This window comes from Canis lupus, chromosome 25, assembly GCF_003254725.2.
Source record: "Canis lupus dingo isolate Sandy chromosome 25, ASM325472v2, whole genome shotgun sequence".
NCBI lineage: Eukaryota > Metazoa > Chordata > Mammalia > Carnivora > Canidae > Canis > Canis lupus.
Window position 1 is genome coordinate 11,943,065 of NC_064267.1, and position 14,776 is coordinate 11,957,840.

The 14,776-nt window shown below is 39.9% G+C and overlaps 1 protein-coding gene across 2 annotated transcripts in view; it reads right to left on the reverse strand.

Moving 5' to 3' along the window:
• Positions 1-14,776, reverse strand: part of LOC112669488 (protein POLR1D-like) — a 44,773-nt gene that overhangs the window by 12,949 nt on the left and 17,048 nt on the right. The window contains exons 2-3 of one of the 2 annotated variants that reach the window (XM_025462635.2): positions 9,761-9,931; positions 3,410-3,484 (exon numbers count right to left, since the gene is read on the reverse strand). In XM_025462635.2, the coding sequence (XP_025318420.1) occupies positions 3,410-3,484; positions 9,761-9,931 (246 nt within the window). The remainder of the gene's footprint in view (positions 1-3,409; positions 3,485-9,760; positions 9,932-14,776) is intronic. The other variant, XM_025462636.3, reaches the window with a different exon arrangement.

Here is a 14,776-nt window from a genome sequence, read left to right on the forward strand (position 1 = left end):
CTTTCCTCTCTACTATTGAGGAGCCCTGCATGTATGGCTAGAACCACAATTTGTTTATCCATTCATCAGGTAGCGGACATTTGGGATGTTTCCAGTTTTGAGCTATAATGTATAAAAGTGCTATGCATATAACTGTACAGATTTTTGTGTGGGCTTACTTTTCAATTCTCTGGTAATTGGTTGGAAGAATTCTCTCTGGTGAATGTATATTTATAAGAAACAGCCAACTATTTTTTAAAATGACTATACAATTTTACATTTCTGCCAACAATGTGTGAACATTGAAATTGTTCTATATCCTCATTGTTATTTGGTACTCTCAGTCTTTTTAAAAGTAGATATTTTAGTGTATATATAGTGGTAACTATGTTTTTGGGTTTTTTTTTAAGATTTATTTATTCATGAGAGAAGAGGCAGACACATAGGCAGAGGGAGAAGCAGGCTTCCCACAGGGAGCCCGATGCAGGACTCGATCCAGGATCCCAGGATCATGCTCTGAGCCAAAGGCTCAACTGTTGAGCCACCACTAACTCTGGTTTTATTTTGTATTTCCCTGATAACTAATGATTTCAGCATCTCTTCATATGCTGATTGGCCAATCCTACATAATTTTCAGTGAAGTGTTTGTTCAAATCTTTTGTCCATTTTTAAATTGGATTGTTTGTTTTCTTATTGAATTGTTAAGAATTCAAATGATGATCTTATTCTATAGTCCTTGTATATTTACCAGATGTAGTTCTACAAGTAAGTTTTCTTTTTCTTTCATCAATTATTTGGTAATCTTTAGGTATAATTTGCACAGGGAGCAGGATAAATGTTCTTCACTATTTGCCAATTTTATGAATAATGATTTGGTTCTATAGTATTCTCCAAAAGGGACCACTAAGCTTCTTGTGGTATCCTTATGACTTTATGGATTTTAACATATTTCAGGTATCTCAATCATTACAGCTTTATTCTTCTTGGGGATCAAATTATCCCATCCGGTGGAAGACCTTTCAAGTAGTTTCCTGAGTCTTCCTGACATCACTTTCTTCCTCCTCTTACACATTTCCTGTCTGTGTAGTAAAAGTATGGCCTAACCCACAGAGAGGTCTGGCTTCTGGGAGGTAATCTCAATTCTGGGAGGTAATGCCATATCTGACAAAAATGTCTTTGTTTAGGGTAGATCTTAGGATGGGGCAGGTCCCACTTGATGGTCTTAAAGTGGGAGCTGCCCATGCTAAAAACAAACAAAACTAAAAACCCCAAACATGTGATTTAGGGTGGAAGCTTTGGGTCATGTGGTCTTGGTCAACCTGGAGACTGAGATCAACCATGTGACCAATCGATCAATCATCCTTAAGTACTGGAATCCCAATAAAAACTTTGAATACTGGCAGCCCAGGTGGCTCAGCGGTTTAGCACCACCTTCAGTCTAGGTTGTGATCCTGGAGACCTGGGACCAAGTCCCATGTCAGGCTTCCTGCATGAAGCCTGCTTCTCCCTCTGCCTGTGTCTCTGCCTCTCTCTCTCTCTCTCTCTCTGTGTCTCTCATGAATAAATAAATAAAATCTTAAAAAAAAAAAAACTTTGAATATGGAGGCCTGGATGAGCTTCCCTGGTTGACAATATGCCACACATATTATCACATACTGATGCTGGGTAGGTGATGGGTCCTGACTCCATGGGGAGAGGACAGCAGAAACTTCGTGTCTCAGAGAGACAGACCTCTCAGACAATGCCCTTTACGCCTCTTATTGTGGCTGATTTTAATCTGTATCCTTTCCTATAATAAAGTGTAACTGTTCATATCATAGTTTTCTGTGAATTGTAGGAATTTGTCAGTGACTTAAGGAAGCTGAGGGTACTTTTGAGAACTCCCTGAATTTGCAGTTGGTGTAAGAGTGAGGGCAGTCTTGGGGACTGTGACTTCTAATTTGCTGTCTGGTGATCTCCAGGCACTATCTCGGATGTGCAGTCAGTTATTTCTCTAAGGTTTTGGTCTTTTTTCAGTGAGAAATGGTATTTATACACCACAATATGGATGCCAGGGGCACTCACTGCTACTGAGTGGGTGGTCATCATTTCTAGCACTTTTCTATGAACAGAGCTAGAAAAAGCTTTCTTTCTTTCTTTCTTTCTTTCTTTCTTTCTTTCTTTCTTTCTTTCTTTCTTTCTTTCTTTCTTTCTTTCTTTCTTTTCTTTTCTTTCTTTCTTTCTTTTCTTTTCTCCTTCCTTCCTTCCTTCCTTCCTTCCTTCCTTCCTTCCTTCCTTCCTTCCTTCCTTCCAGAGAAAATCTAGCATGGCTTTGTATTGTTATTTCCAATTCCAATTTAGGATTATAGGTTTTTACTTTGATTTTATATCTGTATCTCTTGGACACTGGAAATCTGGGTGTTTATAGCAAATAAATATTTACTTTGCTTTATCCTGTTATATAATATTTTCAGAAAAACAACATTAGTATTATTGACAGTTATGATGACTGCAAACATTTAAGATGATGACTGTAAACAATTTAATACTTCTGGGAGTTCTTTTGGAAAGAGTGTCAAATTTCAGATCACATGAAGGAGTTCCTTTATGTGCTGCTAAACTGTCCACTAAAAGGCTTTTTAGATCTATTTGTTTTATTTTGCTTGATTTTTAAGGATTGCCTATTCCTTCTATTTATTTTTGTTTTGTATTTTATGTAAATGATGGTTTACATGGTTCTAAGAGTCAAAGCTATAGAATGAGGTATACTCTGAAACCTAGTTTCCACTCCTATCTCACTTTTACATTTTGCTCTTAATCATCCACAACCCTCCATTGTAGTGGATTCTAAATTCTAGATTAAAGATCTAAAGTCAGCATATTTATTGAATGCGTGTGTTATTGCTAAAGTAAAGCTTAATAATGCTTAAGATTAAATTCTTAAGGTTAAATTCTTCCTTTGTTTCGAAACTTTAAGTTTTAAAGCACTGCTTCATATGTAGAAACTGCTAAGGCAAACTTTAGTTCTACACAGCTGTCACAGAATCAAAATACTTCCAAGTAGAATTTTAAAAAGAAATTTCAATTTACTAAGACTATAATTAAAACAGATGCTGAAACAATGGACACTGCTACAATATTCCTCTCAGGTGGTACCTTCGGGAGTCACATCTACATTATCTCCTGGGATCTGTGAACTTAAGGGATGATGACGCCTTAATGGCTCCTCTCCATCCACACCCTCTGCCTTCTTCGAAGGCTCAGAGCTCCCTAGCGCTGTGCTCAGCAGGGCTCCCACTCTCACACTCTGGGGGATTTCCTCCACAGCCACGGTTTTCCCTTTCCTTTACCTTCCCTAGTCTGCTAAAGATTTCCATATCCACTTCTCCAGCCAAGACTTCCTCTATACTGTTTTTTGAAGGAAGAGTGCTCTACTTAAGGAAGCACTTACCAACCCATCGGTCCCATTGTTTCTGCTCTTGTTTTCCCACGTTTTGCCTCCTTAAGCAGTTCTTCAATTGCCTTCCTGATGGGGAGAAAAAGAGATTTGAGAGGGAGTCAATCCTTTAAATTCTGAAAAATCAGTTCATTCTGCATATATGATCTTGCAGAATGAACAGCTTTTGAAGTATAAAATTTCAAAATTGGGGAGAAATTTTTAAAATTTAAAAAACATGTTAAATTGTTAAAAACATGTTAAAATGTTGAAATTTAACATTTTGAATGTTAAAAAACATTTGAAAATGTTTTAAAACAGTTTTTAAAAAGCATTTAAATGTTATTTAAATAACATTAAAAAGAAACTTTTTATATGAAGGGGAAAAACACTGAAAATTATAGATGGTCAAATACATTATTATTCTAAGAAATAATAATGAACCCAACAAGGATAAATATGTTTTCTGCCCACTACTTAGTGAGAGAGAAATGAATACTCTTTGCTCTACTAATGGGGACTGAAGCTGATATAACATTTCTGGAGGGCAATCTGGCAACATGATAAAGAGCCTTCAAAATAATACATACCTGCTGACCTAAGAATTCCACCTTGTCTTAAGGACATGGGTACGGTGTGAATTGGATAATTTTTTTAAAAAAGATTTTACTTATTTGAGACAGAGAGCACAAGGCAAGGGAGGGCAGAAGGAGAAGGTGAAGCAGAGCCCCAATGTGGGGCTCAATTCCAGGACCCTGGGATTATGACCCGAGCTGAAGGCGGATGCTAACCAACTGAGCCACATAGGTGCCCCTGGATAATTTTTATTTCAAATTTATTTGCATGTATGTATTACATAGGAAAACATTTGGAGGGGTAGTATCAAGATAGTAAGATGAGTTTCTGGGTAATTAAAAAGGTTTTTTGTTTTTTTTTCTTTTCTTTTGCTTTTCTGCATTTTCTATTTTTTCTAGAGTGAATCTGTATTATTTGTGCAACTTTAAGATTGAAAAAAAAAAAAACCTCCAGAAAATGTACTTATCAATCATATTCTGAGATTTTACTATGTCTAAGATACTGTGCAAGGTGCTATGGGTAGTAAAATAGGAAGATGACCATTCCTGTCCTGATTTTAATATTATTTCTGACATATAAGTAGTAAAGAAAAGAGAGGTATAAAGTTGGAAATAAATATAGTCCAAAGACACAATTATATATCTAATCACAAAATTTTGAAACTGGTAATTATACATTGATTCTATATAAAAACATTTAATCATGTTATTATAGCACTACTCTAGATACAATTTACATAATCCTCAAATGATGTTAACATTCTATGACTATTTTATAATGATTCTTATTTTATCAAAGCACATAGCTTAAAACAGCAAATATTATTTAAAGACTTATAAAAAAAATCTGTTTCTCTTGGTACTCACCTCCATATTTCTATTAGTATGCTGTCAAACTATTTCACCATCCTCTTGATCTTCAACAAATGTACCTGGCTATTTTTGTATCATTTACATATTTTTTAATAAACTCTCATTTAAAAAAAAAAAAAAAAAAAAAAAAAAAAGGTCTTTTCAGCTGACTCAGCAGCTTGATCCTTTGTGCTCCATCCCGGAGAGCACACTTGACCAGGTCAGCAAAGAACCAGTGACAAACTTATGTGCCCTCTTACCCTCTGGACTTGTTCAGGCAGACTGTATTTCACAGTCCAGCCTTCTGGCATCAGGAATAGGTGAGTGCATCTACTTACTACTTATCATCTGTCAGGGAGGGAAGAAGACCCTCCTTTACCCTATGTTCCCTCTCGCTGGCCTGGGAACCACACTGACTTAAGACCAATTAACAGGAGAAAATCAAATCCAGTAGCGTTCATAAGGGGAATCCAGACAGAGAAGAAATTTCAAAGACAGTGAGGCCACGTGAAGCTTCTAAGAGCTGAGGAGGGCCTGAGGATATAGAGGGGAAGGAGACCATTAGTAGATAGGTGAGAGGTGATGTCTGGAAAAACAAAGTTTCCCTATGATGCAAACCAGTTACCTAAGTAAAGGGGAGTCTCTGAATGACTCTCTTCCTGGTACTGGCTCTCCTTTCCAAAGTAAATTCAGGCAGTTGAGGGGAAGGCAGAGAGCTTTTCCTGCACTGGTTTGATTAACTCAATCTTTATGCAAAGTGGCCCATCTTGAGGCAGCCTGCCCTTCACTACTACACATTCTTTCTCCCATCTCTTTACAATAATAATAGTAATACATCCTTTGGATGTGATCCGAGGGCTTTGTCTCATCTAGTATTTCATGAAAAATGCATCCTATCTAGCTCCAAAGATCTTTTTCACTCTCACAGATGTAAGTTAAAAAATCAAAGGGTAAAAATATTCCAAATACACCTCCCCCTCTTTCCCATTAGTTAAGTGCGGTAGTATCTAAATACAAACAGGTCATCCATCATACTTAGACCCACCCATAATTAGATCTCTCCTCTTGACAACAGAAAGTTAAAAATCTTCAGGGAAAAAGCTTGTTTGGGCAGTTCTCCAATTATGAACAACTGTATATCAAGTCAAAATAAACTAGAATGCCTTTTCCCACTAGACCCATATTAAAATGTTTACCTAGCTCCCCTCGACTAGCCCACAAAAGCCTACTTGTGTCATAATATTGTTGAAATGCTGTACATCTGCAGACGTACAATACTCAGTCCAAAGAATCTTGCAGAGATTCCGAGCCCATATTCTAGGCACCTTCAAGAGTCTAACATTGATTTTTATATAGTTCTGGTTTCATGTAAAACCATCTCCAGTACTGTCATTAACTTCATCTGCCACGATTTCAGAGATCTGACTTACAGCCACAATCAAAGAGAAAAGAAGGTACAGGTATGAGAAAGGCTGCTGAGGTAGAAGGAATTCACTTGTGGCTTCAGATGGGGGATACACTCAGTCCCCAGTTAAGTGTGGGAGGCAGGATCCCACTGCCAGGGGCTGGGGTGTGACCACGATTGGTATCTGTAATTGGTTTAACACCAACGAACGTTGTTGTGGAGCTTTACCTTTGGCAAAGCGTGGTGGTACAGGAACATGACAACATAGTTATGGCAACTAGTTCACAGATGAGGAAAGTGAAGTGGTACACTGCCTAGCTCTCCCAAGACAGCACTGCTAGTGATCCTGGAAGAAGAGTAGGGGACAGGGGTCCAGGGAGGGAGAGAGGGGGCAGGGGAGGAGGACAGGAAGTAGGGGAGGGGGGCAGGAAGTAGGGGAGTGGGACAGGAGGTGAGGGGGCAGGGGGGGTAAGGGGACAGGGGAGGGGAGCAGGGAGGGGGACAAGAACAGGGGAGGGGGAGAGGGAACAGGGGAAGGAGAGAAGGGGCAGGGAAGGGGGACAGGAACAGGGGAGGGGGAGGGGGCAGGGGAGGAGGTCAGGGAGTAGGGGAGGGGGACAGGGAATAGGGAAGGAGGAGAGGAGACAGGGAGGAGGGAAGAGACAGACAAACAAAAGGACCCCTGCGCATGTTTAAGGCTATATATCCTCTGGTCTTCTGGTTCTACCACCTATCTTCTCCACAAACATTTGCACAACAAGTCCAGAGGAATCGTTTTCCCTTTATCATAAAAGGCAAAATATAAGATAGAGGGGAGGAGGGAGGCCTAATGGAGCACCCACGTGCTCAGCAGCCGCAGCACCCACGGAGAAAGGCATACTATTTCATCCTGAGAATGTAGAGCATTTGCTGCCTCCTACCCCAAATTCTCCTGCTCGAGGTAGCTCGGTCTGCAGGTCATTACTTCCAAGTAGGAAAAGAACAATTCCTAGCAATTGCACATCCTGCCTTGAAATAACACCACCACCTTCAAAATTCAGGGGAGAAGACTAGAAAACCAGGTAGTCTTTAGGGATCTTTACTGTGGCCTCTTATCGTTTTTCCTGTAAGTCTGGCTACTGACTCCTGGGTAAGGAAAGAGCAAAGCCAGCTTCTACTGCACATTGTCCCAGAGGTGTAAGTCATCAAAGATTATGAAACATCAACCTCAGGATGTTTCAAAACCTCCTTATTTATGGAGCTGCTGAAACGAAGCAAGCGTAAGCTGCGTTCAAACACAGGAAAAGCAAACAGCAGGAGAACATCCATGGAAGCTCCAAGTACGGGGAGAACATAGGTAAGTAAATAATTATTCAGACACAAATTTGGTTCTGAGTAGTTTTTAAACTTGGATTCCTAAACATCTCCTAGGTGTCTTTGTAAAACCAATTTATTATATTAGAATATACAGTTGAGTGCAAACAAGAAGTCCAAGAAAGCCAGCTCACTATGCAGACTGTTTTCTGGGCACAGGAACCCACTAACATCAGTTTTCAAGGATTCACGTGTGTAGGATCGTCTCCACCCATTTTTCCATCCTCTCCGGGCTCCCTGAGGCCTGCCTGTTCATTCCATAAGCCAGCTGGTACATGCTGAAGGAATGTTAACGGATGATAATAGCAGCTGAAATAGAACCCAAGTGGGAATGCAAATCTGGTCAAAATCATCTTAAATTCCAGAGTCAAGCAAATTAGTTTGGAGTCATCTGGGTCTTATGTTTCTTTTTACTCACAGAAATCAACCGAGAGCTAACTGGCTCCATCAGTATACAGAAAGGGTAGCATGAAAACCAATGTACCTGAAATCAAACCACAAATTGAGAATTGGCAAATTAAATAATGGAGAACATGAGAAAATGAGATCTTTCAAAGAATCAAATCAGAAAAGCTACACGTCAAATAGTTGTACAAAAAAGACACAGAGGGGAAAAAAGACAGAGTCTGATGAATTAGTACAAGGCAGCTGCTGTGGTGCTAATGTTCCGTTTTGTGATTGAAGTGCTGGTTTCATAGGTACATTCACTTGACTACTTATCAGGCTGCATGCTTAGGATTTGTGCACTTTTCTATATGTATAATTATAGTGAAAGAAAAAAGAAAGAAAGAAAAAAGAAAGAAAGAAAGAAAGAAAGAAAGAAAGAAAGAAAGAAAGAAAGAAAGAAAGAAAGAAAGAAAGATGGGACACCTGGGTGGCTCAGCGGCTGAGCATCAGCCTTTGGCTCAGGGCATGATCCCGCAGTTTTGGGATCAGTTCCCACATCGGGCTCCCTGTGAGGAGCCTGCTTCTCCCTCTGCCTATGTCTCTGCCTTCTCTCTGTGTCTGTCATGAATAAATAAATAAAATCTTTAAAAAAAATTACTAAAAAAAAGTTACCTTTGACCAACTAAATGTACAGTATCTGTCACATCATGGATGGGAAAAGCGGTTCAAATATGGCAATTAAGTCATGGAAGACAGGCTGAGGGTCTTGTGTTTAAACAAGTATAACTTGGTGACAAGCACTGACTTGGAAATTGGGCACAAAGGAGTGCAATGACAGGCTGCTGCTGACCAGGAGGCCCCTGCCAGACCCAGCGTATCATCATCCATGCTGCAGGCCACCAGTTCATCCCCGAGCCATCCACATACAGCAGGGCACTGGGCAAAATTTTAAAAAAACTCAATGTCTTTCCATGGAGTGATGTTTTGAAGAAAAAAAAATGGAACAATTTACTTGATCTTAAGTAAGGATTTGATGTCAGACCACAGAACATTCTGATTAAAAAAAAAAAAAACCAGGGACAGATGACTCAGATCACTGCTGGACATCTGCCTACAGGCTCATAACCACTCAGCAGTAATTAGCAGTGGAGTGACCATGTGGATTGGGAGAAACCATATGACAAAGTATGGGTTCTGTATTATTCAGTAATTTGATCATAGACACAGATGAAGAAATTTAGGCCATCTGTATTTCAGAAAACATCAAATTGTCTGGGTTCGCCTATCAGCTATACAGAAAGGTAAGAAAATTCAAATTGTGGGAAAGGTTTTTAAAGGTAAAACTCAAGAGTGACATTGAGATCATTTGGGATATGAAAATAATTATTTATAGATAAAAGATGAAAGCACAAGAAGTTAATTCTCAAGATGATGTTAAATTTGGCCAATCTCTCTTACATGCTCTGTATGATGATTTATATGGTGAGCAAGGCCTTTCCCTGGAGAGGCTTATAGTAGGCCCTGTATATCAAATAAAGACCTGTATGTATATATTAGAAATAAATATTGAGGGTGCCTGGGTGGCTCAGTCAGTTAAGCGTCTGCCTTAGGCTCAGGTCAGGGGCCCCACTTCTCCCTCTCCCTCTGCCATTCATTCCCCTTGCTTGTGCTCTCTGGCTCCATCTCTCCACTAAAAAAATAAATCTAAAAAAAAAAAAGAAGAAGAAGAAAGAAAGAAAAAGAAATATTGGATTACTTAGGGGAACGTAGAGAGGGAGCCTCAATATATCTGACCTAGAGCTCAGTAGACTGGTCCTCTTCACCCTAGTTTTCCCTACGTCTGGCACATGGTAGGTCCTCAGTTGAGATCTGGTCAATGAATGGATTCTGGGTGTGAGTAGGACAGGACAACGATGCACAGATTTACAAGTAAAACTGCTGTATCTGTAGCTGGAGGAGGAGATGCTGGGAGAGATGGAAAACACAAGACAAGGATGGTGAAGACACAACAGTGAGATCATGTGTCACAGGGCAAAGAAATGCGATGAAATAAGCCAATGGCCCTGGGCAACTTGGGCCATCTTCTGTGGTGGCCAGACAGGAACAGCAGTGCCCTGGCACCGCAGCCCCGGTAGCATCAAGTATCAGGCCATAAAGGGAAAGCCTAGACGCGGACTGAAGACGCCAAGTCAGTGCTAAGAATGAGGGACAGCTGGAATCTGGCCAGTCTGGATGGAGGTCTTTCATCCTCTAGGGCTGCTTGAAAATCTCAGCAAGCTTTCATATCTAGAAAACACTTTTCTCTTTGTGGACTACCAGAGATAAATGACCTTTGTTCGGCTTCTGGTATCATTCTTTTGAGTCATTATGCGAATGAGTAAAGCCCACTTCACTCTGCTCCTTTCACATTCTCTAAACTCCATCTCTTAGTAGAGATGCTAAGTGCACTCTGAAATAAAAGTACTCAGCGTTAGGAGTCTGAGCATACTAATGGAGACTGCGGCGGTGGCTTACTGGCCTATGTCTGCAAGACCTCACCAGACAATATGTGCCCCGTGGGATTACCACATTCTTGGGTCTTAGCTTTTTGCAAGTCCAGGAGCCCAGTTGGGCTAGGTGTCCCCAGCATTCTATCTGCCATTACATGCACGGTGGAGGCCACATTCTCTGTCTAAACTGCTCTGCAGTCCAGCCACATACTTGTCACCAGACATCCAGATCACGTGTTACCTTCTCTGCAGGACTTTCCTGATTTCCTGTTTGCTCCATATTAGTAGATGTTACTACCACTCTTTTCTCTTAGGCCCACCAAAGGACAAATAAAGTCCCACAGACCATATTTCTTAATATTTACAAGTATTAAAATAAGCTAAAAACTATTAAATAAAAAATTCATTCCTCCTACCATGATAAATATACCTTCATTACAATAAAAATAAAAAACATGTGTAAAGCTGTTTTTTAAAATGACTGGAAGTCAGCAAAATACCAGAGGTGACGGTATTAACTTACTGCACACAGTGAGAACTGTTTATGAGTTGGTAATATTGATGAATACAGAAAGATACAGAAAGACAAACATTCATATGTATTTATTCCATAAAATTTATTTTCTTGCCCTGATTTCAGCAAAATCATTATACTTTTAAAATAAAGATTTTTACATAAGTTATGTATTTTTAAAAGAATTTATTTGTTTGAGAGGGAGAGAGAGCATGAGAGGAGGAGCTGAGGAGAGGGGCATAGGGAGAAGTAGAATCCCCGTTGAGTGGGGAGCCTGACATGGGGATCTCTCCTAGGACCCTAAGATCATATCCTAGGGCCCTGAGCTGAAGGCAGATGCTCAACCAACTGAGCCACCCAGGCACCCTCATAAATTGTGTTCTAATAATCTAAAGTATTAAAAAACAATATGTGATTGCATTTAGTATGGATAAAATTTTAATATATTTGCCAAAAGGTTAATTACCTTAAACATAAAAAATTGAAAACCTAAGTTTCAAATGTTTTAAAATTTCCCTATAAAATAATAAAATGATTATTGAATAAGCATTGAACTTCTTGTATGCTCTCTATAAGCCTACATATTTACATATATACAGTAATAGGATTTAACACTACAAATGTCATTCTGCCTCCACGTAGAACCATTCCTAATAGTGTGCTAAGCCACGAGAACCTCCAGAGCCACGAAGTGAAACTCTAAGACAAGCAGAGAAATGGAAGCTCAGCACTCTTGGGAAATATCTTCTTATGGTACAATCCACTGCATTCACACTGAGATGGCTCAACAAGTTAATCTATCTTTTCTGACCCCTCTGCAGCTCAAATCCTTCCTGTATGCTCAAGTAGTATATGCCTCAAAGTCAACAGTGGTACAACCCAGCGATATCTATTTGAGGATGCAGGTCAAAACATGAGGGGGGTGGAGTGCCAGACACCTAGCGACAGAGGGACCTATGTGTGTGTTATGTGGGGTGCTGTCCTGCGCAGGTCACGGAAAATCTCCTTTGAATACTGATATAATGAGCACTTAATGTGCACTTTTGGGGCTATGATGAAATGTAATAATGGCAACAGTACCTATATACCATGTATCTTATACCTGATCCTTACAACTCCTCTACGTAACGCTAGTTTACTGAGAAAGAGGTAAGGAGAAGGTAAGGAGAAGAGCCACAAGAGCTAGTAAGTGATGGGGCTAGCTTACATATATACATATATACAGTAATAGGATTTAACACTACAAATGTCAAATTTGTACAAATTTGTACAAATTTTTTATGTTTAAGGTAATAGCTAACTTGAACTCTGGGGCCTGGGATCTTATTAGCTAACACTACTGTATTATAAGGTATGCTCCCAACCCTCAAGAAGCTCACTCTAGTGAGAGAGAGTCATTTAAGGGAAGGTAGTAATTTTTTACTATAGTGATTTGTATTCATGACAAGAACAGTTCTAGTGAAGGCAACACTCCAGACCCTCTCCCCAGATTCTGACATTCTCAAATCTCCACAGCTTCCTACGACAGGTGACTTCTGAGTGTGGGTTATTATTATAGAGAGATGATCGCTTCAGTTAGTAGTTAATATGTGGGCTGACTCTTACTAGTTTAGCTCTTAGAGGGAAGACTTATTGCCCAGTTCATAAGATGCTTTGCTGTAGGAATGGCCTCAAAATGAAATGACCTCATTTTCAAAGTAATTAAGTATCTTTTTACAAATATTTATTCTTAAATCCTGATTAAGGAGCCACATACAGAAAACACAGGGATCCATTTTCAGTTTATATCATAAGACCTAGTTACCTGTGCCATGGTAAATTGTATATATTACAAGAAAAGCATCTTTACCTTTTAAAAAAATTAATTAACTAATTAATTTGAGAGAGAGAGCACGAACATGAACATCAGCAGGGGGGAGGGGCAGAGGCAGAGAGAGAAACAGACTTCCTGCTAAGCAGGGAACTTGACTCTGAGCTCGATCCAGATCCCCATCCCAATCCCAATCCTGGGATCATGAACTGAGCTGAAGGCAGCCGCTCAGCTGACGGAGCCACCCAGGCGCCCAAGTATCTCTTCCTAAAAAAATTTTGAAGAGGTGGGGTGGGGATAGTGGAAGATGAACTTAGAAAACAGAAAACTCTAAACAGAAAAGCCCATGATTTCTACCATTCCAGTACAGCTGCAAATCTTGTTGGTAGGGCAAATGTTAAGTTAAAACATACATGCATGCTCTCCTGAAATATCAGTGGGGAGAAATAAACCGAGACAAAGAATCTAAGGTCAAGATGATTATTGAGGGATCCCTGGGTGGCTCAGTGGTTTAGTGCCTGCCTTTGGCCCAGGGTGTGATCCTGGAGTCCTAGGATCAAGCCCCACATCAGGCTCCCTGCAGGGAGCCTGCTTCTCCCTCTGCCTCTGTCTCTGCCTCTGTCTCTCTCTCTCTCTCTCTCTCACTCTCTGTCTCTCATGAATGAATAAATATTAAAAAAAAATGATTATTGAGCTCTTTTAATCAATGAAAGAATTTGTTATCTCCTTAAGAAAGCAGATGCTTTGAGAAATAAAACTGATGAAAAGAAAATTGCAAGAAAAAAAGTGTTTAATGTCTAGAAAGATGGCCATGGAAGGGAGTCAATATGAGAGCAAAGAAAAGCTGTAACATGGCAGCTACTGGAATTTGGTAAATAGGGAAACCTGGCTGAAAGCTTCAAAATGCCAAAATATAAAAAAAAATTCAAACTCTCACCAAATAGTCCCTCAAAGTGCAAAAAAGAAAAAAAACCGCAACAGCTGTACAAAAGAAGAAATTACAGTATAAAGCCTCTGAAGTGTGCCTGCACAGCTTTTTTCAGTGAGGGCTGAAGTTTGGCATGCTGCCCTTTGATAATACACTGCATACCAGGAAAACCACCTCATCACAAGCGTGGTCTGTAAATCACTGTCTTATCCTAAAGGAGCTTCAGTTCACGCAAGTGATCTGCAGTTCTCTGCAAGCTGTCCTGGACAATGCTTCCTCAGCAGGAAGTATGGTCAGCCTGTTGAAGCTTTTTCCTTCAGTTAAGTCAGGGCCGCAGGAATCTGCTGGAGAATCAGTTGCCCCCTCCTTGTAGATCTCGGTGTTTGATTCAACACGTGATTATGAACCTACTTAGAGCCAAGAGCCAAGGAATGCAAAAAAAATGAAGACAGAAAGTTCCAGAATGCGTAGGATTTCCAGTCATTTCACGATCTTTAAAAAGTATTTCTACTTTTTTTTTTTAACATTTTATTTATTTATTCATGAGAAACACAGGGAGAGCAAGAGGCAGAGACACAGGCAGAGGGAGAAGCAGGCTCCATGCAGGGAGCCTGATGTGGGACTTGATTCCGGGACTCCAGGATGATGCCCTGGGCCAAAGGTAGGCACCAAACTGCTGAGCCTCCCAGGGATCCCCCAGTATTTCCACTTTAAAACACACTTTAGAAACTATTCTCTTGAAGTAGCATTTTAAGATAAAAAATTTTCCTGTCATCACTGATGTAAGCAATTTTAAGGAGCTGAACAGGAAAAAAAACATACTGATACATCGAATTCTCAGAAATCCAGCAATGCACAGTGAATTGAGAAGAGAAAGTGTGTACTTCAGGGCACCAACACAGCCTCATCTTGACAGCCCCTATTCCCTTATCTTTCACAGTAGATATCAAAGTGTATTTGAGAGATGTAGTAGTTTCCCCTATAAAACTGGCAGAGAGAGTTTCTGGGGGGAAAAAAAGTACATGTACACACAGGTGATATTTTCTACATCAGTAATTAAACACAAGAA